This window comes from Hermetia illucens, chromosome 1 (genome assembly GCF_905115235.1).
Source record: "Hermetia illucens chromosome 1, iHerIll2.2.curated.20191125, whole genome shotgun sequence".
Taxonomy (NCBI): domain Eukaryota; kingdom Metazoa; phylum Arthropoda; class Insecta; order Diptera; family Stratiomyidae; genus Hermetia; species Hermetia illucens.
In genome coordinates this window covers 74,758,803-74,784,420 of record NC_051849.1, presented here as the reverse complement: position 1 = coordinate 74,784,420, position 25,618 = coordinate 74,758,803, and the positions used below count along the sequence as shown (strand labels likewise).

The following is a 25,618-nucleotide window of genomic DNA, read 5'->3' as shown; positions in this document are numbered from 1 at the left end:
TTATTGCGCTGCGGAGTCTCCTTTTGGCTGATTTGTACTCCATCGTTATGGTACGTGCCTCCTCCCGGTCGCCTAGACGTTGTGTTAAGCGGCGGGGCCTGTGACACTCCTTCCGAAGCTCTGCGATTTCCACTGTCCACCAATACATGGAAGGTTTTCCGCGCCTCGATGTCTTCCTGGGCATGGAAGCTCCGCAGACCGTCGTTATCAGGTTCATAACTGAATTTACGACAGTGTCAGCCGCGGCGCCACCGCCCTCAGGAGTACCCTTCAGCGTGGCCCCACCTGTTCCCAGAGTTTCGACAAACTTCCCGGTGTTCACTTTCGCGACGTTCCATACACAGAAAGATCGCTGGGGTGGCGCACACCGAGAGTTTGGGTCCACCACTTCGAAAGCAATGTATTGGTGGTCACTTGCCGAAAAGTCTTCCAGAACTCGCCACCCGTCCACCAGCGACACTAGTGATTCCGATGCGAAGGTTACGTCGGAACGTTGGGGTGGATCCGGTGTTTAGAACTACCAGTCCTGTTCTCGCCGCCATTTCCAGAATTCGTTTCCCTCTGGAATCTGTGTGAAGCATGCCCCATTCAAGTGTCCTAGCATTGAAGTCACCCCCGACCAGGATCCGCCCATCCGTGCTTAAGATAACGTCCTCCAAAGTATCAAGCCTCCGACGAAAGTCCGGCATCGTCTCATTCGGCGTAAGATAGACACTAAAAAACGTTATCCCTGAACACCGAATCCAAAACAAACCCGTCCCCTCGGCCTTGGGAAAGAACCCCCAGGAGGGTGCCGTCCCGAACCCAGATGGCAGCGGTACCTGATATGTCTGGGTGCCATGAAACTGGGCCCTTGTTTCGGTACTGCTCGCTGATGAGTACTAAATCAGCTTTGCTCTCCGCAGCGAACTGCGCTAGCAACTCGTGAGCAATTGCACTCCGGTGCATATTGATTTGTAGGATGCGACTCATGTTGACCGTATCCTAGCTCTTTCCAGTTTCCAGTTCTGCTCTGAAAACTGGACACCGCCCCGATCCCGCAGTGTGCGCAATGCTCTCATCAGTCGGGCCACGGTCCCTACATAGGACGCAGTTTTCCTTTTCATTGCAGGTGTTCGCTTTATGGCCTGCCTGACCGCATTTACGGCATGTTGCTCTTCTGTCAGGTCCCCGACAGTTTGCAGATATGTGCCCATAATCCAAACATCTGTAACATTTGGTTGGGACGGCCCTAATTCGTATCCTACACACAACCCAACCAATTCTTATTTTCCCGCTGTTTAGAAGCTTCCTTGCGTATTGCTCGGCAACTTCCACCATAGCGAGTTTTTGGCCTCGGAAGTTCGCGGAGGTGATACCAATCCAGACATTGGTTACCTCCGGGCATTCGCGTTTGATGGCCTCTTCTACCTCGTTCTTTTCCGCGAGACAGTCAAGGTCTCGGATTTCCAAAGCACACGTGGGTTCCAGGCTAGAAACCAAAGCTTTATCTCCTAGAAGCCCCTTGACTGCTTCACAGAACGTAACTTTATTTATAGTCTTCGGGCCTAGTTCGACTAAGACTCCACCACCCTTCGTTTTACGTATGGAAGACACCTCCGCTCCGTTGTCTTCGGGTTTGATTTTGTAACGGATTTCGCTGAGGACTTCCGCAAAAGTCTTGCCTTCCGTCGGCTTAATAAGCAAAGCTGGCGGTCTAGTCCTCCTTCGTCTCCCCACCTTTTCTTTTAGCACTCCGTCCTTCGTGTCCGCCTTAGTTTTAGGCAGAGGTTTTTCTGATGGCGCGACGTGTTGTTGTCTTAATCATGGTATTGTCAGCTGCTTGGGAGTCGCCTGTAGTAAATAGTCCATTAGCTTATCTTCCCTCGTAGGGATTAACTTCTACCCAGAAAGTATTAAGTTTATATACAATCGTTTCTTATATTTCGCTCTGAGCCAACGAATTACTATATATCAACAAACGGAATAATTTACCTCCGTATTCCTGTTAGTTCTTTGTCCTTTGAATTTTCTTCCCACGGGAAAAGTACAGCAAAATAACGTCCCTTTGACTAAACGTCTTTGTGCTTAAGCTTTCATCAATAATCAATAATTGTAGAGCGTTAGACTGCAAACCTTTGAAATAATATCTCACACGCTTCAGGACGATGAAGTTTTCCCCGCATCAAAATATGTTTTCTTTTCTCAGGAACATTCAGAAGGACATACCGTTTTCTTCGATTTTCTTGGACTATTCCTAATATTCTACACCGAACATATTGGAATCGCCATCAACATTTCTATTGCAGTAATCTCAATAACCGCCATGACTATATCAATCTGGGCAATGAGCAAAACAATGGATGAATCTATTTTATTCATATTGAAAAATTTCGGGATCATACTTTCAATAGAAATAGCCACACTTATATTAGCTGCCGCCATTCCAATTGTCCTCGCACTTATCATAGATGCAACCTACTCCCCGTTGTTCTGGTTCAGTCAACCTTGGCTAATATTTGGAATATACTTTTGCCCGTTTTGCTTCATTATGGCGATGATTCCTGCGATTTATTTGAAGCGGAGTTCTGTAAGTATTTCAATCCTTTGATTGTGATCATTTAATAAAATGGTTTGGATTTACTATTTCAGAAAACCTTCCCATTGCGGTTTGGAATTCAACTTTTTCTGCATGCCTACTGCGTTATCCTCATAATTCTAGTGATCGTTATGACTGGTCTTTCGATTCGTTCTACATTTGCCGTTACGATTAATATTGCCTTCTACACGCTGTCTGTAATCGTGAACTGGGCAGTAGGCCTTCAGAGCCGGCGTAAGTAAAATTATTTTGTTTTGAACCTTATTACTTATATACCAGCATTATTCAGTTTGAAGTTCCCAATTTAAGCATTCCAAAATACCCCTTGGTTAGCCGTTAATGACCAGTGAGTATTCCCACTATAATCCAGAAGTTCTTCTTGATGAGGTTTAAACAGTCGTTTGTACACTTGGGTTCTTGTCCCCTCATAAGCATTTCTGCTGCATTCCTGGTAGGCTTACCCAGTAGAGTTCCCTCAGCCACGAGCCCGTTTCTAATTCTAGAGAAGGGTTCTGCCCAGTGTAGACGTGCCCCTGTTCCCTTCTTGACCAAATCGTCCTCTGCCTCATTGCATCCCAACGCAACATGGCTTGGAACCCAGAGCATCTAGACCTTAATGTGCTAGCTGAGCGTATTCATTCTCGGCTTCTCGCATTAATTTAGAGTTCACCTGCTTTGATTTAAGTTCCTTGATCGCCGCTTGGCTGTCGGTCAGAATAACGATGTTCTGCCTCCTATAGTTCCTTTGGAGGTTAATTATTATCTGTGGTTATCTGTGGCGTATATTTCCGCCTAGAATATGTTATTGTGCTTATCCACTGGTTTAAAGTAGGTCTTCCTTGGACCAATGAAACGACGCTCCCTCCGCTGTGGGAGATCTGGCAATATACCAGGTTCGCTGTTTTAAGCCGTATGTCAGAACCAAGCTCTCCCAGTTTGCCCTTTTACTCCAACGTGTGCCAAACTCCTTATCAAAGTGAAATCTCTTTGTCATGTATCAATGGTATCAATAATTCGAGGTACCACCTAGAAAAAATATCAATCTTCCGTCGATTTAGGCAGCTACCTGGCTGATTATCCTTCCGGCCATCCGGATGATCGCCCTCCTTGCCTGCATCTGTACCTGCAGATGGAGAGGGGTTAATATCAGAAAAGCCTCCAGGGATGCCATTGGACATGTCCTCACTGCCCTACTGATACACACGCAAGCCAGTCTTTCTAGTTTGCGTATCCCCCTGGCTGTTATACTGACTTCAGTTCTTTCTGCCCAGATTATCGCCCCATCGGTAACCACTGGCCTTAATGTTGCAATGAATATACAAAGTAGTATCTTTTTCCTGCAATGGACTTGCGAGTCATCAGAGCCCTCGCAGCTTTCCGACATGCGTCTTCTAGAGTAACTTCTGGTCTAGCGTAATTCCCAAATATTTGATCTCTGTTTATCGTTTCACCTCCATACAATCTAATCTTATGGCTCTCAGGTGATCACGCTTACGCCTATTAGTGAATGGTACTATGGTGTTTTTGGCTGGGTTGATGCGCAGCCCTCCTCTCCTGCACCAGGAAATAGTAACTTTTATTCCAGTTTGGATTCTATAGCATAAGGCATCCTCATATTAGCCCCTACAAATTAAAACAACGTCGTCAGCGTAACCCTGGACCTGTATTTCAGTTTTTATTAGCTCACCCAGGAGTTCATTTACTACCATACCTCTACATAAGCTGTGATAGTACACCGCCCTGCGGACAGTCTTGAGCAGTATTCATGACAATAGAATTTATAACTGTCGGCCTACTCTCTAATATTCTGCTCAACGCGATGTGTTATCAAATGCTCCTTCGATATCAGCTGTAAAAATATCTGACTCTTCATGAACTAACTACATTGAATTGTACTTTGGCTTTGGCTGTTCTTCACTTTTCCAGGCTTTTTTTCGATCAAGAAACCTCGGACAAATTTTAACTTATGAAAAACCGTAATCCCAACCAATGGACTTAAAAGCTGGTAAACCTCCACTCAAAAGTTGCAAAAGTCGTATACAGCCGTGTTTGACTGTCTCGCCACAACATTTTCTTGGTCACCTACTGCTTCACATAAGAACTTCTCCAACCAATGGAAGGGTTAATTTTCTTTAATATGATTCTAAAAGCAGTTATCCGCATTGTGTATATTAATTGGAGGGGAATCCTAGTGTGTCAAAGACGATCTAAACCCTGGAAGCATAGAGGTGTTTTCTAAAACTTAGCCAACATGGGGTAGACTGTATTTATCACATAAATGTCCTAGGGATAGTAAGCCTAAAAGCAACTTTTGGTTCTATACAAAAGCTTATTAACATCGGTGTACTGTCTACCTATCTGTTTTGTTTTTTTTTTTTGGTTGCAGCACCTCTCGTAGAGTGTCTGCTAGGTTCTTTCTTTCTTCCACAAATCTTGGACAGTGGAAGAATACATGCTCTAGGTCCTCTGGAACAAAATCGGATGAGGCGCCCAATTTAAACATGTACAGGTGCTGGTGATATTCTGTTTGCCCTGTGAGCAACTGGATAAGATTGTAATTAATCTCACCGTGCGTCTCTCCAAACACTCCATGCTGACAGGGATGAGCCTGTGAGCCCACCAAACCTTTCCAGAGCGTTCCCAACGCGGTTATAACGTATTACAAATTTCTCCCTTTCAGCGTTCTTCATCTGCCATAAAGGCGAGATAGGTTTGGCATCGTATATGGTCGTAATCTCATGCTCTGCCAAGATGTAATTGGCATCATTCCCGAGTTGACCTACGCTGTCTTATCTGAGGCAACCCTGAAAGCAGGGAAGACCTTCAGGGCTGTCTTTGGGTAGACCGCACTCAAGGGCATAAGCATTAACTGAGATCTACAATGCCTTTCTCCAAATAGGGGCTGCATAGAGCAAGATCGAGCCAATCATTCTAGCTATAAGCAACCTAGTATACCGTGGCTCTCGCACGTTCGTCATAATTCTTGTCAATACCATACTTGCAGTGGATGTTTTGTCGCAAACATGCTGCACATATCGCTCATAACTGAACTTCGCATCTATCATGACTCCCAAATATCTGATGGAAGTGATGATATGATCCCCACGACCAGGATCACTACCACGCAATAATTACTGGCACCACCCTTTCCACAAATTGCATCTCAATTTGATAGCATTAATGATTGATCTGGCTTCAGAAGACATGCTCCCAAACTAAAAAGTGTCCTTGGTTCTCAACAACCAGGAGCATATTGTTGATTACCCGCTCTAAAATTTTCCCCACAGTGTCCAGAACGCAGAGGTTTACCAGCTTTAGACAGCAATATCAATTTCTGTTGTTTCCATGCGGCAGAAAATATCTCTTCGGACATGCACGCTCCGAACAACTCAATGAAGATGTCCTGTTTGCATCTCACTGAAAGCTTCAGGGCCTTATTCCGTACTCCGTCCAGACTCGGAGCCAGCCGCCCACTCCACCGCGGATCTCCAGTAGCTCCTCCCCAATTACTGGTGGAATCGCGTATGAAATGCTTTGATTTTGTTACGTGGGAAGCTTTTTCTATAGAGGCACTTGCTTTATTAAGTTGGTCTAACCACACTTTTATGAAGGTCCCTTCATCCAGTGCTTTTGTAGACCAACCAGAAATCTTTCTCACTTTCGAACGTTCGAGCTTTGTGGCCCACCAATAGTTCAAAGAAGTTTGCGCGGTGATCGCTGTAGATGGAACCCCTGCCTGGTGAGCCAAAATAAACCAAGGTCAAGTCGACGATTGATGCAGACCCTCTTTTCGGAAACGTTCACCTTCGATGGGCAACTGCACAAAGGTTTCTAATAGACTGCGTCTACCGCCCGGGATCTCGCACTGTATTGGAGTAAGAGCTTTGACCCGATGGTGAGACGTTTCGAGAGAAACAGTTTTTGTAAGCTGAAACAGGCTCTGTTGGCTGCCAACAACCATGGGCGGATTTTATCGTTATAGCTGTTATCGGTTGTGATTTTAGACCATAGATAGGAGAAATTTTCAACGGTCTCAAAGTTGGAGCCTCTTATCTTCATTGTTTTCATTTGACCAATGCGATTCAATACCATACCATACCATACACATCTATAAAAAGAATCTTCAGCGAATTATAAAAAGAATCGTCGTTTTTAATCTAAGAAATGCACAAAGCTTTTCATACTTGAAGCGCCAGGCTCCCGATCACAAAGTAAATATGTTAAGACATTCTTTTCCTTTTTTCCAGCCTTTATATGGGTGATCCCAGTTCTAGTGTCTCAAATAATACCAGTGGCTTTCTATTCATACCTTTCACAAATCATCTTCACAACATTCATACCAATAACTGGTCGAAGCGGTTGCACCAGTCTTTCAGACTTAATGATTGCCGCATTTACTGTGATTGTTGCAGTTTTGACAACTGGATTTTTGGTAAGTCAATTCAGAATTATTATAGAGATTTTAAAAATAAAATTGAACTTTCAGACACCGTTATTCAGTATTTTGCGGAGGCCGAAAATAGTTATCTCAGGATTTATGGTAGTTTTCGTAATATTTGCTATAACTATGGCAACACCAGTTGGACTTCCATTTACTGCATACACAGCTGCCGAAAGGCATTGGGTTTTTGTAAGTATCAATCGTGCTGTCCACAAAATTATTCTAATTGCTTAGTAGTCGAATTTCCACGTTTTAATATGATCACTACCCTATCGGTCTGCCAAGAGGTGGACACTTACCCCAGAGCAAGGGTCGCCAGTGAGATTTTTGCTGCCACTGCTCTATACCCTTCTTTAATATCGCTATATAAATGACATAAATGATAAGTGCTTTGAAATGTCCAAAGGACAGTTTAGCAACTCTTGCTTTTTCACTGGTAATCATCAGGTAATCGTCTTCTCTTGCAATATTGAAAGGTGTGCATAAACCGCCAATTCTCTCTTTTCCAAGTCAATCATCTATTCTCCCAAATGATGTTCTTCAAAATAGCCCGAACTGACTCAATTTTGGAGTTTGTGAAAATACCATTCGATTTTCTAAGAAAGTTCATCCGTTTACCAGCACGATTCAGAAATCATTTGGTGGATTGCTGAGTTTTTTCTCAGTTCTCGTTTCCACCGACATTTATCCCGGCTAATAAGGAAAGCCTCTTTAAAGCAAAGTGGTTAACTGAAAGTTTTCAATTGAGCATCTCTCGCCAAAAAAATGCTTAGTCGTTTAGAAAACTGCAATCCATTTTCCTTGGATTTCGTCTTTATATTATAGTCTGTTCATCCGCACTAGTTAAACTAAATTCTATGGGACGGTGGTGTGACAATGAGAGTTTGTCCAGCACCGGCCAGTTTCCACTCAACTTTAACATTTTGGGGCACACCACACGTTTACAGTGATGAAGCCAGCTAAAGTGATTACATCAAATAGCTCCCTTCCTCTAGAGCAGCATATTTTACTTCCTCAATAAATATATATGTATGGTGAGAGGTCGCATCCCAATTTACTAAGTGTTAAAGAACACTTGATTCTACATACCCTGCCAGATCCCTTAATTCTTTCGACAACGGAAGGCATAGAGAATTGTAGGGTAGGTATACAGGAGCAACTATCACGTTTTTCCTCTTATCACTAACCTAGTACTATAAGATGATCGCAGCAAATTCCTGGGTACAGAATTGTCTAAGAATTGTTGCGCTTAACGAATTCACAGGATTTCGGTTTTGTAAATCCAATACCTCATAAATAATAATCATCGTTGGCGCGACAATTCAATTGGATCAGGGCCTTGAGGTGTGTTAGAGCACTTCATTCAAGACCGTAACCGTACAGTAGTACACTGTAAGAGGCAGTATGGTCAGCATTGCGCTCTCCCGACAGTATTACCCCGATTTAACTCACAGCTGAGTCGGCTGGTATCCGACATCAAATCACGATACAAATCCCACTGGCACCAATGAGATTTGAACCGTTACCTTCCATACGACAGCCTTTTGCTCTAACCACTCAACTATTCAGATTGACCTCATATTTTGTTAAACCAAAACCAGAGCTCTTGTCTCAGAAAGCTATAAGGGCAGTTTTGCAGCTTTGTTAGCCTGATCGCCAACAGAATGGACGAGATTTTGACATGCTGCATGTTATCTGACCTAGGTTTATGTTTTCAGACATAGGTAGCCTTATATGTAGTAAAAAATGGTCGCTGTTCGAAGAGTGCGCAGCGCCCCCAATGAAGATCTCACCGGGCTTACCAGCTAGTCGTCACCTCCGTCGAAAGTTTCGCTTCCTTGGATCCGATTTATCTGAATATTGCCACACTCATTGTGCAGCAATGGTAACATCTTCACTTCCGAGGCGCTTTAACATTTGCGTAAGACCATCCTCTGCCGTCGGCTGAAAGCCTTCCCTGGTTCGCATAGGACATTGCGCTTGTTTCCATTTTCACATACCGATGTTAGATCAGTTGCTTTCACATTATTAGTTTCCCTTTCTTCCTCTTTTCCTAATAAAGGCGGAAGAGAAGATTCTGAAAAGGAAAATTTAGCCTACAGTCCTCCTTGCTCGTGATTGAAGTTTTTCTCTGCCCTCCTCTTCTGTTTTCGAGCAGATTTAAGTAACAATGCCACAGCCAGACCGACCGACGTCGGGATACCAATTTCTCCCATTATGGGAGCTCATTTACTCTCACGATAGCTACCCTTTGTCGAAGCTCACATTGCACCATGCTCAGAGACTGGGTTTTTCTAACCAGATTTATTGAAAATTTCAAAGAAAGTTTGTTTGTCCAGTTGTATAGCCATTTCAAACCTTAGCCGGCTTTTGCTCCAGTTTCAAACTTTCTGAACTTTAAGATCGGATACTAACATTCAAGTTATTTCTACCATTTCAATCAGTCTATGGAGGAAGCACGGAAATCGTCAATTTTATGATTCTTAATAGTCAAACTGTGAATGATTCCTAATTTTTAAAAAAATCTTCATACATATGTATATCTATGTACTCATGGTAAAACTTACATTTGCGCGTAGCACACAAAAAGAGCATTCCATGAAATTCACGCGGGTAACGATACTTCCGGATTGGATCCTACGATTCGGACGGAGCTTAAAAATGATTCGGGTTATATTCTTCTTCCTTTGGACAGATATTCAACAATTTCGATAGAAGGTAAAGTCAACAATAAACGTACATTATTCCAATATCTTGTTTTATAAAAATACGATTTCCTCTCTATCAACTATTCTAGAAATACTTTCCAGGAGTAAATATTCACGTACTTCAGGAGACTGCAAAGAAATGCTTGTCTGCGGTGTTCCTGTCTATTCGCCGGAATTCAAACCTATGTCGTAAGTGTCATGAATCTTATTAGCTAACACTGAAGAAAGAATAGTAACACACATTCATTCCCATGCCATTTATAGCAACTACAGTTACTGGGTACCAGCAGAGCCTCCCATTATACCCGAAGATTATAACGCGGCAATTGAACTTGAAAGCAGGGTCGCCCTAAATGAAAGAACCACTAGGTTCACATTCGTTATATCCGGTCCAGCACACATGCAAGTTTTTTTCAACCCACTTAATCAATGCCAACTAGTTAATTGGTCGCTCCATGAAGAATTCCCGAAAAAGGACTACTTCAAAGAAAGCACCTATTTCATACATTACCGACACGGATTGAGTTCGAATAGTTTTGAGTTCTATTTGGACTTTGAGGCACCTGCAGGCTATGAAGGGCCCATTTTCGACATTGCACTGATAGCTCACCATAACAATTATCCAATTGAGCATACGGCAGAGTTTGACGAATTTCTTAGCATTTTCCCCGAATGGGCCGTACTGACCCCTATTGTAAGCTCATATGAAAGTTATAGAATCTACTGAAATAAAATTATTTTATTATAACGTGAAGACAATTTTATTTCTTCTTTTTATTAAAGTCGAGAAAGAATAGATATTTAAAGATGCAACGCATCCCAAGATTTGATGTACAATTTACGTACCAAGTTCCTCATTCCTATGTTGGTATCTTGACCAATCCATAGAGAGATCCACATTTTTAAAACATTCCCATATTAACCATCTATTGTTTGTATTTAATTCTTAGTAACTGCACCAGAAGTTATTCTGTCAGGTGCATCAACAACATCTTCAGTCCATGAGAAAATAAACATTCCAACATGCACAATCTGCAGTGCAACATACAAAAGAACCAGTAAACAATTAAAGGTAATAGAAGAGCCATATAACTAAAAGTTAGGTTAGTTCTAAGATCGGACTTGTCACGCGCTTTACTTTACATTAAATATATTTTTTATACTTCCGAGTTATTCATTATTTATCTGACACAAACAGTAGGATCTTTGCTAAACGGGCAGCAACCATTGAGAACGAACGTAGTAGGTACGTGAAAAACATAATTAATTAATAAATTCAAATAGTCCGAGAAGCAAACTAGGTCTTAGTTCCTGTCTCAAATAAAGCTCTGAGACTGGGAAATTAAAGTGAGTGCATTTCACATTGAAAGTAAAAAATCTTTCTTACTAAAAATCAGTGAATAGTGTTTTCCATCATACCAAAATCTATCATTGGAATGCAAATGACATCAGTCAACACAAACTTAAGCTGAGCAAACTTTTAATCGACAGTTATAGACATTTTACCAATCTTCGAAACGCATCTTACACGAAAGAACCACTTCCAGATGCAAAGATACACATTCTACAACACCAAGTACCCAAACGGTGGAACTAGAGTTTCAATCAAATCCCGGCTTAGACACTTACTGCAAGGAATACCTTCACGTTACACATATCCCCTCTAACCGAATCTACCGAGGAACTCACCTTTCCAGCCAAGCCCACCCACTGGGGATTAACAATAAACTCTCAGAAAGGCAGACAACTGTTCGACACCATACGCAAGTCCGAAGGGCTTCATTTTATTTCTTCAGGACAGCTTACGTATTAGCCCACTGAACTGTGCAAAATTTTTGATCTTATCGATTTTAGAGTGGAAACCAGATTTGCGGCACAGCCAACTTTGACTTATCTTCGGATCAATAGTCAAGCAATAAATTTGAACTGAAAAGCATTTAAACAGACTAACAAACTAACAAATAAGAGGACAAACTGGTTAAAGTACGAGAATACATCATACTCCACGTCAGAGTTCCACTGAAGACTTTTCACGCCAATCAATCAATGCATCGTCGCAGCAGGCTGACGCTGTTCTCCACCGCTGAACAGTAGTGGTGGGTTCAGCAAAATATCGTCCACAGAAATCCAACATCTGAAAAAGAGTAAACGAACGGTGGGGATAGCAGAACCACCGATCCCCGAGCCTCAAGCAGGAGCTCCCAAAAGCCACCAAAAAGCTAAGAAATGATGAAAACATAAACAGAAAGTGACTTCCAGCACTTCACGAGCAGTCTCAGTTCCTATCACAATAACTACTACTCTCCATGGAGGGCACGAAAAAAGCTGAAGCAACTGGTACAGACTGAGCCACCATTGAGGCCTGCCAATGGAAACTAGGCGAGGAGCAATGCCAATAAAGGAGCCGTGTTTGCAACTTATCTGCAGTTTGTTTTTCAACCAAATTCCTTGGCCCGTGATCCACTTTTACCCAGATTATTCCCCGCTAGGCCAGTAAGTGGGTTTTGCATGAAAACGAAAGACATCATCAATTCCGTACTGCAGAAAGTCAATCCGACAAAAGCTCCAAGTCTTCACAACATTACCGGCAAAGTGGTCACAGAGTGACCACTTATCGCTATCATGTATCTCAGCCAGTTATTCAATAGGATTATTCAGTTCATTTACTTCCCATGGAGGATTCAGCACATCGCTGGTTACAATAATCACCAAAGTTACCAAGGAGGAAGTCAGTCATTTCCCTATCCGTAGTATCAAAGCCTCCTGACTAAAGTCTCACCTTTCCTAGTCGACGAAAAAGTAGCCATCTATGTTGAATCCCGATTAGAATCTTGCGTCCTACAGCGGTATTTAAATAAGATCGGGGAATGTCTGAACGCCTGCAAAATCAAAGTTAATGAGTCAAAATACACTCACATAGCATTCACGCTCCGTCGGGAGACCTATCCTCCAATCAACTTGAATGGAACCCAAGTTCGAGTACCAGTCCATATCAGTAAAAAAATGTACAAACTCATTCCAACAGTTTGGCAAAGGATCTGCTGCGAAAGTCTAAAACTCGACGCCTCAAAAGGCTTCAAATATGTGCAAGAAGGATCTAATCATATTAATAATCAGTCCGCCGTGGCCGGTCCCAAGCCCGGTTGTGAAAGGGGTAGGGATGGATAGCTTCAGTCTGAATGGCTGCACCCCACCGCAGCGTCTCAGGGGTTAGGTGAGGAAAATGCAAGAAGGTTGCAGTCTTCCAGATTACTCACTGAGGAAGCTATCACCACACCTGGCAGTTAGGTATAAAAAAAGCCAAAAATAAGATTAAGGAGAAATTTGGGGTCCGGTACGGATAACCAACGGGAGTCGTCTGACTTGGTGACAGGGTCAGCTCCCGTAATGGACAGCACGGCGTCGAAACCGCTAGTTGTGTGGCGGTTTGACGTCTGGGAACCATGACGATCTGGAGCGTTGCTCCGCCTGCTGCCGCTGTTTCGCCACAACTGTCGCGACCACTTTAACAGGTCTGGGTAAGCAGCGGATTAAGTGGACTAAGAAAATGAACGTCTTCATCATCCGCTCCGCGCACGTGACTGTGCAGCGAGTCGCAGACCAATACCGCTTTATAACTCGCAGCGACACAATCCCGGCCATCATCAAGGAGCGGGTGCGTGTTATTGGTATGAGTGACCGAAGAGATCCACCATGGAAAATTCGGCTATCCCCAGTGAGACACCCGTATTTGAAATTCTGGACACACTAAAGCAGAAAATTCTGTCGTATGCAGTCGGTTACGACGGTATGGTGAAAGTCATTCCAAACGTGTCCAGAATGCAACATACGCGAGGAATCAGCAGTTTTTTCAGATCACTCAACGAATCCCAGCAGAACGTCCAGACAGTGCAATTTTCGGTGACGGAAGCGAAAGAGTATTGGGGTAGCCTTTGGAGGTTACCCGCCCAGCATGCTGAGCATACTGTGCGGATCACCGCCCAAGGCACCCGCCATGCCACTACGGCTGGCATGAATTTTGCGGATGTTACCGAAGAGAAAGTTCGACGAGCCATAAACAGCTCGAAGAACAAAAAGTTCACCAGCATACATGGTCGGCACACAGTATAAATAAATAAGGTCACGGGTCGGCCGGAGGAATTTCCACCCTTCCTCACTGCGGGGATTACCCACCTTCTCCCTAAGAAGGACACGGTGCAAGACCCCACAGACACAAGACCGATTATTTGCTTACCAACCCTCTACATATTCATAACGTCATCATTAGTGGAAGGGTCAATCTGCACCTCCAGACCAACAACATTCTGTCCGAGGAGCAGAAGGGCTGCCGAGTCGGTTCCAAGGTTTGCAAAGAGCAACTCATTATCGACTAATAGTTGTAGGACAAGTAACTAGAGGAGAAAGAAACCGCTTTAGTTGCCATATCGATTATGCCAAGGCTTTCGACAGCGTCCCTCATACCTGGCTAATCGATGTCCTACATGTATCGCATTGATCCAAAACTAATAAAGTTTTTGGGGACAGTTTTGAAAGGGTGGCACACCACCTTATCAGTGCTTTCACCTAAAAGTGCCAACCTCAAAACCTATCCATATCCAGAGAGGCATCTTCCAGGAGGATTCTTTGAGTCCCCTTTGGTTTTGCATGGCAGTGAACCCTTTCATGGTTACTCAATGATGCTAGAGGTAGAGGCATGTTTTTGCAATAAAGTGTAGCCTACGTGCTAAGTGCGAATTGATACACTTATTGAACTTAGATAACATCAAATTGTACTGACGACCACCTTAGGAAAAGTAAACATGTTCAGCCAAGTGATATTCAAGACAAGTGTCGAATGCAAGCCATCCGCAAAGGTCATCACGACCTCCACATCGTAGCAATGACCGAGACAGACTTCTACCAATACCTAGGAATTCTGCAAGGAACCCAGGTTCGAGTTAGTGATCTGAAGGATGCTCTGCTGTTCGAATTCCTGCGACGTGTAAAGCTAGTACTGAAATCGCATCTCTCGGGAAAGAATGAAATAAGCGCATTGAATGTATTCGCTATCCCTTCACTGGCTTATGCATTCGAAATATTGCCGTGGACGGAAACCGATCTGGAAAACGTTCAGCCTCAGATACAGACAACTATATCCAAATTCCGTGTGCATCATCCATTACTCTGCCGTGGAGCGGATAAACCTGCCTCGTGACATCGGAGATAGGGGCACAACATCATCGCCAAGTCGACCCACTGCGTGCTTAGTTTTACAGGAAAGAGTAGCTTGCATGCGGCTGTCTGTAAGGCAAACTGTGGACTGACTCCACTTAACTTGAAGGATCGATCTTTCAATCCTCGGATTGAGGTGATGTCGGACCAAGAGCGGATGAACGCAGCCATTTGTCGAACAGATGGCTGTATGTTAGGGAGCTCTTTGCTGAGACGAAGGGATTCATGTGTGCCATTCAGAACGGCGTGGTCGCCACCCGAGCTTATAAAAAGCTCATAATGAAAGAAGAAAACGACCAGCGCAGAATGTGTGGTTCGGCATTAGAGACGTTGGACCATCACATTTCTAGCTGCGCTGCTATGGCACCGATGCAATACACCACCAGGTATACAATACAAGCATGACGGGTATCCGACATCAAATTATGATACAAATCACACAGCCACCAGCGAGACTTTCCGCCATGAGAGCCCAGTGTTCTAACCACTTAAGCCATTCGGAAACAATAATGTAAATATTTGATGACAATATAACGTTCTACTAACTTCTAACTATCATATATACTTCGATCTTTGGGAGGAAGCATATTAAGTACCATAGTTTGATAGATTTGATTACTTAATGTAAGTTTCATTTTCTGTAATGAAAGATTCACTAATAAAAGGAAATAGTTAAGGAAAAATAATCAGTCCCACGTCAGCGAGGTCTTGCACCCTGTCCTTTTTAGGGACAAGATAGGTAATCCCCGGAATGAGGAACAAATCTTCTGACCGTACACCACCACACACAAGTAATTGTAGTTGCAGTCTATGTAAAGAATCCAGTTCCGTTCACGCTCTTTGTAATTCGTCCCGAGCCTCAGCGGAAGCTTCAGCCGGACGGACGGTGAAGGAAAGTGTTTCGACGAGTACTGAAACTGTTGTCCGCAGTGCGGCGTCTTTGTTGTTGATGCCGCCAGCTCTGCCCCATCGATTCTTGGTCAAAGTTTTCACGATGATCTCAGGTCAAACACGATCCAAGATGACGACCAGGATGGTATTGCTGCGGGTAATCACGTGGTAATGCTGCATTTTTTTTCTTATTTTTTATCATTTTTTATAAAATCCATCTAACGTCATTCTGTTCATCTGTCTCACCTGTTGACGCTATTATCACGAAATTGGATGGGAGTATGAAGAGTAAAAGCTCCCGCGGATACAATGAATGACATACATATAGTTTGTATACTCTAAGAAGATAAAAGGTGTTATAATCCTTATCAAATCCTGACCTTAATAGATTGTTGCTAAACTTAAATAATTAACAAGGACACATGCTCCCATACGCCGGCACCTAATCAGTCTAGATAAGAGGAAAGATATTTTCTAAGCTTGATAAGCTTTCTTATATAATCCAAATCTCGAAAATGCATCTTTGTACTTGACATGGTGTTTAGTGTTTTGGTTGTTATCTATAGAACTATCAACTGGAATAAGAATACTAAAATTTCTCAATATTGATAGTAAAACATGTGTACTAATCAGTTTAACAGCTGATTACCAGTTGCACGATACTTATTAATTATATACTTATATACAAAGTCCACTGATATGATATCAGCTACGGTACTTATCATAATTAGGTAAATTTGCAAAATCAGTTTTGTCTTAGCATTGCAAGGTAAGCGTGAGGTGGAAACGACGAAGTAATCACCACGCTTTGCTACAATTACGACTAAAGCAAATCCACAATTGTTTTGATTTGGAAATTACAGTGGTTTCGGTAGTGCCTCTTCAACTCCAGTGCACGTAAAAATAATTTCTTTAACACGATAAGAAATGTGGTCTTCAAGACGTTAGAAAATAGTTCGTCCGTTTGATTTAAAAGTGGGACAACAGTGTTTCTGCTTTCTCGTTGACCGACGCAGCACTAGTGAAATTATCTATAATAGTTTTATGAGTCAGTAATGTTTCAGCTTTTTGTGATCAATAACCAAAAGAATATAACTAGATCGCGAACCGAATATCAGTGCCCATACAACTAGAAAAGCCACAAAAGTGGGAACTTACATACTAGTTCAAAAAATGGAATAGCATGCAATTATCCATTGGAAACTGCCAAAGGAAATTCGCCAATATATCACAGTAAGTTCAAGTACTGCTCCTATTTGTGCCTACATCCACCTAACAGACAAATTCCCAGTTATGTTGATAAGGGAAAATTTTTCAGGACAGTTAATACAGTGAATAAAGATACAATCTATGCCTCGCTACTTTCAGATGATTAAAGTAACTTACTCGAACATCCGCTATCAAACATACAAATCCGACCCGAAGTTGCACTACTTATGGGTCCTTCTCCCACTTATCGTGGCAGGAGGATTATATGCATCCAGTTACTTCATCTTCCATAGTTTACCTGATCCCCTGGAGAATGGCACAGGATCAAATTCCGGAAAATTCGTGGAGTCTTATGCTCGAAATAACTTGAAGGAGTTCACCAGTATTGGACCGAGATTAGTGGGAAGTATCGCAAATGAAATCCAAGCGATAAACTTTTTAATTGATTCTGTGGAAAAAATCAAGATGGCAGCCGCAAGTAAATACAATATCGAATATGAGGTGCAGACAGCAGATTTTGGGTCGTATATATTTGACGATATGGTTGATATCTACAAAGGTATTAAAAACTTCGTTGTAAGGCTATCCTCTGCGGAACAAAAAAGTAATGCAACCCTATTGATAAATAGTCATTTTGATACAGTACCAGAAAGTGCAGGTATTTACATACATATATTATATCATATAAGCAAACATTGTATCAAATATCTCAACCTGAAAATAATATTTTTTTTTCTTTGTGTGCAAAATCTTAGAAAGACACGACCGCCCCAGCGTCGCCGCACCAACTCCGGAGTTCACATCAACGAAAAAATACCCCCGGTCTCTCCAATCGTAGCCCCGCGGGACTACCATGCCTTTAGGCACTTGTGCTTCCCCTCCTTTCGGCTCTCCCCCATCAGCAGCTCCTACTGTATTTTCACGACTGCGGAGGAAACCGTAAGCCAGTTCCCTTTCGACCTTAGCATCCCCGCAACTAAGTTCTCCGGGCGAACGTTTGGTTTAGGTTTCCCTTCTCTACTGCGAACCTTGGGCAGTGAAAAAGAACATGCTCTGGATCCTCCTAAAAGCCATCAGCCGGTAAAACGAGTTCACTTGCTCCCGTCCGTTCCCACACAGGTGACGAGTAAAGCAGGATGAATCACACCTTTCCGGCTAGAAACAGCCTCCAACAGTGCTTCGGCTCAACAATATTCGGCAACATGTTTCCAAGTGCTCTAGGTGTTCCCGAAAGCTCAATCATTGTTTTTATGTATTCCTCTCTGAGAGGTAATTTTCCACCAGTTTCGCTCATTACCCAGGACACCTATGTCAGCCAACGCTGTTTTAATTCTATTCCAGTTGGTCGGATTGAATGCGCTTTTGGCATCAAGCCCAACACGGCACGCCAGCCCCCAGAAGCGGTATCCGGTCTAGGCCTGCCTTAGTAAGGAACTCCAGACATCGCAGCTTTACGCCGAGGTGCAGCAATTCGATGTCCCTAAAAGTTGCTTGGTATCCTCATCTACGCCATCGCTCCATCTGAAGCAGGGTCTACGTGCTGTCCGTTCAGGGCACGATCACTATCACTCATACGGATTAGGTGACCTGCCCACCACAACCTGTTGAGCCGGATTTTGCCCACAACCGTCTGGTCGTCGTGGTATCGCTCATAGATTTCTTCGTTATAGATGCTGCGAAATCGTCCATCCTCATGTGGGGCCCAAACATTTTCCAAAAGATTCTTCTATCGAACGCGACTAAGAGTTGGAAATTTTTCTTGCTAAGAACCCAGGTCTTCGAGAAATACACAACAGTTTTTGTAAGCTGAAATAAGCTCTGTTAGTAGCCAACAATCATTCGCAGATTTTATCGTCATAGTTGTTATAGGTTCTGATTTTCCACCCTAGATAGGGGAAATTTTCGACGGTCTCAAAGTTGTAGTCTCCTGTCTTTATTGTTTTTGTTTGACCAGTGCGATTCGATGTTGGCCGTTCTTTAGTTTTTGGCGATGACGTTGCCACCATATACTACGTCTTCATCATCATCAACGGCGCAACAACTGGTATCCGGTCTAGGCCTGCCTTAATACCACCACCAATTCGATATCCCTAAAAGCTGTCTGGCGTCCTGGCCCACGCCATCGCTCCACCTTAGGCAGGGTCTGCCTCGTCTTCTTTTCCTACCATAGATATTGCCCTTATAGACTTTCCGGGTGGGATCATCTTCATCCATACGGATTAAGTGACCCGCCCACCGTAACCTATTCAGCCGGATTTTATCCACAACCGGACGGTCATGGTATCGCTCATAGATTTCGTCATTGTGTAGGCTACGGAATCGTCCATCCTCATGTAGGGGGCCAAAAATTCTTCGGAGGATTCTTCTCTCGAACGCGGCCAAGAGTTCGCAATTTTTCTTACAAAAACCCAAGTTTCCGAGGAATACATGAGGACTGGCAAGATCATAGTCTTGTACAGTAAGAGCTTTGACCCTATGGTGAGACGTTTCGAGCGGAACAGTTTTTGTAAGCTGAAATAGGCTCTGTTGGCTGACAACAACCGTGCGCGGATTTCATCATCGTAGTTGTTATCGGTTGTGATTTTCGACCCTAGATAGGAGAAATTGTCAACGGTCTCAAAGTTGTATTCTCCTATCCTTATTCTTGTTATTATTGTTCTTATTATGTTGTTGGTTGATTCGTCTTCGGTGCTGACGTTGCCATATATTTTGTCTTGCCTTCATTGATGTGCAGCCCAAGATCTCGCGCCGCCTGCTCGATCTGGATGAAGGCAGTTTGCACATCTCGGGTGGTTCTTCCCATGATGTCGATATCGTCAGCATAGGCCAGTAGTTGGGTGGACTTGAAGAGGATCGTACCTCTTGCATTTACCTCAGCATTACGGATCGCTTTCTCCAGGGCCAGGTTAAAGAGGACGCATGATAGCGCATCCCCTTGTCGTAGACCGTTGGTGATGTCGAATGGTCTTGAGAGTGATCCTGCTGATTTTATCTGGCTTCGCACATTGGTCAGGGTCAGCCTAGTCAGTCTTATTAATTTCGTCGGGATACCGAATTCTCTCATGGCCGTGTACAGTTTTACCCTGGCTTTGCTATCATAGGCGGCTTTAAAGTCGATGAACAGATGGTGCAACTGTTGTCCATATTCCAACAGTTTTTCCATCGCTTGCCCCAGAGAGAAAATCTGATCTGTTGCTGATTTGCCTGCAGTGAAGCCTCTTTGGTATGGGCCAATGATGTTCTGGGCGTATGGGGCTATCCGGCCTAGCAAGATAGTGGAGAATATCTTATAGATGGTACTCAGCAACGTGATACCTCTATAATTGCTGCACTGTGTGATATCTCCCTTTTTATGTATGAGACAGGTTATGCCTCGTTGCCAATCGTCAGGCATTGATTCGCTGTCCCATACCTTGAGCACAAGTTGATAAACCACTTGGTGTAACTGGTCGCCTCCATATTTAACCAATTCGGCTGTAATTCCATCGGCTCCTGGCGACTTATGATTTTTTAGCCGATGAATTGCACGGACTGTTTCTCCTAAACTTGGTGGTGGCAGTATTTGTCCGTCGTCTTCAGTTGGCGGGACCTCTAACTCGCCGATGTTCTAGTTGTTCAGTAGCTCATCAAAGTACTCAACCCATCGCTCTAATATGCCCATTCTGTCGGAAATCAGATTTCCCTCTTTGTCTCGACAGGATGAGCATCGAGGTGTATAAGGCTTCATCCTGTTGACTTGTTGGTAAAACTTCCGATTTTTTTTTTTTCCATGTAGGGTTGTCAGTCCTACCCAAAATATACTACGTCTTGCCTTCATTAAATTGCAGCCCAAGATCTTGCGCCGGCTACTCGATCTGGATGAAAGTAAACTATACATCACGGGTTGTTCATCCCATAATATCAATATCGTCAGCATAGGCCAGTAGTTAGGTGGACTTCCGGATCACTTTTTCCAGGGCCAGGTTAAAGAGGACGCATGATCTCGGTTGATCAGGTTCAGCCTAATCAATCTTATCAATTTCGTCGAGATATCGAATTCTCTCATGGCCGTGTACAGTTTCACCCTGTCTATGCTCAATGAAAAAATGATGTAACTGATGACCATATTCCAACAGGTTTTCCATTGCTTGCCGCATAGAAAAAATCTAATCTGTTGCTGACACACTGCAGGCAAAGTGATGCCTCTTTAGTATGGGCCGATGATATTCCGGAGGTATGGGGGTATCCGCCTAGGAAGATAGCGGAGAATATATTATAGATGGTATTCAGCAACCTGATACCTCTATAATTGCTGCACTGCGTGATACCTCCTTTTTATGTATAAGACAAATAACGCCTCGTTGCCAGCCGTCAGACATTGATTTGCTGTCCCATACCTGGAGCATCCGTTGATGAACCGCTTGGTGTAGTTGGTCATCTCCATATTTAACCAATTCCATCATTCCATCGGCTACCTAGCAGAAGGTATTCTTCTCCGTCTCTGGAGTCTCCTCTCTAAGGGCGTGAACGTTAATGTTAATTATATTTCGAAATTCGCCTTGTAAACGCAGAGTACATAGCCTTTGGCTTATGCTTTCAAAACCGATAACAGCTTCAGCAGGTTTCAGTTTTTGGCTGACTAGGGAATCTACTCCGAATACATGGTTTAGTGGATGACCGCTACAATATATGGTATGCGGTTTCTTCTCCAGAAAACCGGCCCCTGTCCAATGCATTTCTTGCAATGCTGTTACATCAGCCTTATATTGGCACAGGGTATCGGCTAGCTGCGTAACACTATTTGGTCCGTGTAGGGAGCGCACGTTCAATGAGAAAATACCCAAATCGTTATTCCGTTTTCGTTGCCGGATTCGTCGTTATAAACTCCATCCTATCCGAGGCTCCTTTCGTGGCTTCGTGACGTCGATTTTCCGTTGTGTTTCTCCTCTCGACCATCGCTACCGGGCTTTCCCCTGAACCTCTATTAAAGTTTCCCGACAAAGAGCCCCCTCATTGCGAGATTAGGCCCTGCACCGCCTAGCAATAGTTGAGGTTGATTTGTATCAATCTCATATACGATTTGTGTTAATGGCAATGTGCCGATGCTCCACACCCTCCTTCTCTTTGCGCAGTAAGCAATTTGCGCTAACTCCGCAGTCCTTGCCAATACAGCCTTCCACTTCGTATTTCCTGCATTGCTTCGACCTGTCATGTGGACCGCAATGTGACCAAAGCGAAGATATCAAACGCATCCCTTCAGTTTCACCTACTCCTTAAGCCGACACATAACCTAACCAGTTCTTATTCTCCCCGCTGCTAACAGTTTGATTGCTGCCTTTACTGGTAGGCTGATGATTCCGGTTTTTGTTCCCCCGTAGGCTTTCCTCTGCGCTTTCATCCTGTAGTCCGATATGATCTAACTGCTTCTTCAAGGCTTCGCGAACCTCCTCCTTCGTGGTGATCTTATCTATATGTTTACTGATTTTAGTTATCTCCGGCCTGATTGATTATGATGATTATGTCATTGGTAAAAAAAAATGTTGCATCTTTTCTGTATGGTTGCGAGTACTCCCTTTTGCTTTCAAATTCTACATGGAACAATGTAATTCACCGTATGTGTGGGCGCTCACAGTTCCAATCTTTGCAACAAATTTCGTGTCAATAGGTGTAGCCCTTTCTGAGAAAAGTGCTTGTGACAGACAAACACACAGCCAGACAGACAGACAAGCAGTGAACCGATTTGAGTAAGATTTTGTTTCCAGCGATACCTTAAAAACAAATCGGAATACCGGAAGCTCAGATATATTCATCTTACGTGAGGAACTTTCTACGTACATTTTTTTCGCACATAGCAGAAAATTCAAAATAATAAACATATTGAAAACATAAACATTATACTCATTCTAAACAAACATAATTGTGCATACATATGTATATACGCACATACCTGTTTCAAGTCATCGCACGTATCTGAATATTTTCACTTTACTCCATGCGCCACAAAATACATATGTTACAGTAGCGATAAAAAAACCCGAAAGCAGTTTTTTTTGCGAACAGATAGTTTTGAGGGGTTTTGATAGTTTTGAGGGGTTTTTCGATAAGAGGCATTATCTAATTGATCTTTTTAAGGTTTTGTGTAAACCAAATTCTTATTAAAATCGATTGGCACCGAATTTGTTGGGAAGGTGGAAACTGTGAACGCCCACGCATTCAGTTTTATCGTTCTATGTGCAACTTAAGAGTACGCACGTCTGACAGCGGACTTGCAAAGAAGTCGAGTAAATCTGGAATCTGTTCCGAATATCTCTGTGCAATCGTATTAAAACTGCTTCCGAAATTACAGTTCCCAACAATTATCTCATATAGATTTTAGCAGGTGAGTTGTGAACAGAGAGTGTATCTAATAGCTATTATCAGAGCCACATATGATGCAGACTACGCAAAATGTCATGTGCTTCATCGAAGTAAAATCGCAAAGAAATTTGAGGTCCATAGCGGAGTCTATCAGCGTTGTATCTTGTTACCGATATTATCTTTTCTTGTTATCAGTGGTGTCCCGCGTGATGCCCTGTCCAGAGGTCATGAATGACTTCAATGTATCATTGCACTAATGGGCAGAGTATGGAAGGTATCGACTAATTGTATATCTAGAAACGTGCCATGTCTAAAGTCTGGAAATACATTTATCTCAATACCAAGATCACATTCTGTTCTGTGCTAATATTCTTTCTGTATTGCTATATATAGTAGGAGTCGCATATGACCCCCACTGTCACTTAAGAACTCGAAGCCTTCGTGAACACTTGTCTGCGACGTATCTGGCCTGATACTATAATATTTCAAACAAAGAACTTGGTCGACGGAGAAACCAGTCACCCGTGGGCAATATGATCGAAGGGCAGAAGTGGCAGTGGTCACACAACAATGAGGGGCGACGATTGCATTACTGACTACACCATGCAGTAGAACCCACTCTCCCAATCAACAGACCACCAAATGATGGTCCCGTTCGAGGCCGACGTCAATATTTCTTCGGTTAATTCCTAAATCTACTGCTGGCCGCGGTCGATAGGAACCATTTACGATTAATCAAAATCCAATTGACTGAGCTAGCTAGTAGTTGTCAGTATCTACCGGTCAAAGTTTTTATCTGAATACAAAAGTGCAGTGCCGCGGCATCATGCCCAGCAGATCTACCCAAACTACTTTCTACCAACAGATATATAGTATACCGCCATTTATACTATAAAAACTCTTCCTGCTTCCTTTTTCAAACGCACTTGGGACGGTTTCGGAGGAATTTATGCTCGGCTGTAATTAGACAATATAATAGCAAATTATAAATGTTTGAAAAGATATAAGTGAAGCAACAGATGAAAAAAGAAAACGAACAATGTGACCGTTGCTCAAACCATCGCTTGATAATGAAATAATTTTTCTTAACGCAGAACTATTTCAGGTGCTGGGGACGACGCAACCATGGTGGTGGTTATGCTGGAAGTGTTGAGAGTGTTATCAACTAGCACAAATACTTTAAAACATCCCATTATATTCTTGTTTAATGGAGCTGAAGAAAATAGTATGCAGGGCTCACACGCTTTTATAACACAGCATAGATGGGCGAAAGACATAAAGTAAATTACTTCCACATGAATTTTATAAAGGACATTTTACGAAACGACATTTCGTTTTTGCAGAGCTTTCATTAATCTTGACGCCGCAGGGCTTGGAGGGAAAGAGATTTTGTTCCAATCAGGACCAGAACACCCCTGGCTGGTTCAGGTAATTTTATGCACTTTTCAATTTTTCTCTAGAGCGCGGTAGAATAGCTTTTATGTATAAGCCATTATTTGTTCGTCGTGAAATTTCCATAATAAACGTAATTGGGTACATAAATAGCAGATTCTTGCCAGATATTTATGTTTACAGACTTCAGTTTTGACGTTTTCTGGGGAAAGCACCATACCTACGACCAGACGATCATAGTATTGCTCATAAACTTCATCGTTATGTAGGCTACGGAAGCGTCCATTCTTCGGTATGGACCAACAATTCTTCCGACTTTTTTGCCACTGGAACCAAATATGTTTGTGGCCGTTCCAAGAATAATGTTCTTCAAGTCGATATGGTTAAAAAATAACTCCAACCGAACAGTACGTGAAAGACGAGATAAGATTTGGTAGCAAGTCATGCAGCGAAACCGGATTTAGCGGTATTAATGCGTTGAGCGGCATCAAGTTTGATGCTACCATCGTCAGAAACCACGCTCCTTATATATACAAATTAATCGGCAGAATTCGATGAACCATCAGATTTAGAATCTTCATTTTGTTGGTGTTTATCTTAAATGCGACTCTACTTAATTCTCTTTCCAAACCCAGAGATATTTATCCAAAGTTCATGGCTCGGTGACAGAGCAAACACCCATTCAAGTCCTACAGACAAGATAGCAAGGAAGAAAATCACCGATAACAAAAACAGATAATATCGACAACAAGATATAACCCTGGTAGACCCCGCTGTGGACCTCGAATTCTTCTCAGATTTTACCTAAATGCAGCAAGGGATATTTTGCGCATTCTGCATATGCTGCTCTAA

The 25,618-nt window shown here is 42.9% G+C and overlaps 2 protein-coding genes across 2 annotated transcripts in view; both read left to right on the top strand.

Moving 5' to 3' along the window:
* LOC119646909 (endoplasmic reticulum metallopeptidase 1-like) overlaps positions 1-10,481 on the top strand; it is a 37,843-nt gene extending 27,362 nt beyond the window's left edge. Inside the window, exons 7-13 of the mRNA XM_038047580.1 lie at positions 2,189-2,569; positions 2,632-2,812; positions 6,826-7,010; positions 7,065-7,208; positions 9,599-9,737; positions 9,817-9,916; positions 9,992-10,481. Coding sequence (XP_037903508.1) covers positions 2,189-2,569; positions 2,632-2,812; positions 6,826-7,010; positions 7,065-7,208; positions 9,599-9,737; positions 9,817-9,916; positions 9,992-10,454 — 1,593 coding nt within the window. The 3' untranslated portion in view covers positions 10,455-10,481. The remainder of the gene's footprint in view (positions 1-2,188; positions 2,570-2,631; positions 2,813-6,825; positions 7,011-7,064; positions 7,209-9,598; positions 9,738-9,816; positions 9,917-9,991) is intronic.
* A 5,975-nt stretch (positions 10,482-16,456) lies between these two features.
* LOC119646453 (endoplasmic reticulum metallopeptidase 1-like) overlaps positions 16,457-25,618 on the top strand; it is a 30,551-nt gene continuing 21,389 nt past the window's right edge. Inside the window, exons 1-4 of the mRNA XM_038046904.1 lie at positions 16,457-17,062; positions 17,198-17,696; positions 24,480-24,654; positions 24,718-24,802. Coding sequence (XP_037902832.1) covers positions 17,198-17,696; positions 24,480-24,654; positions 24,718-24,802 — 759 coding nt within the window. The 5' untranslated portion in view covers positions 16,457-17,062. The remainder of the gene's footprint in view (positions 17,063-17,197; positions 17,697-24,479; positions 24,655-24,717; positions 24,803-25,618) is intronic.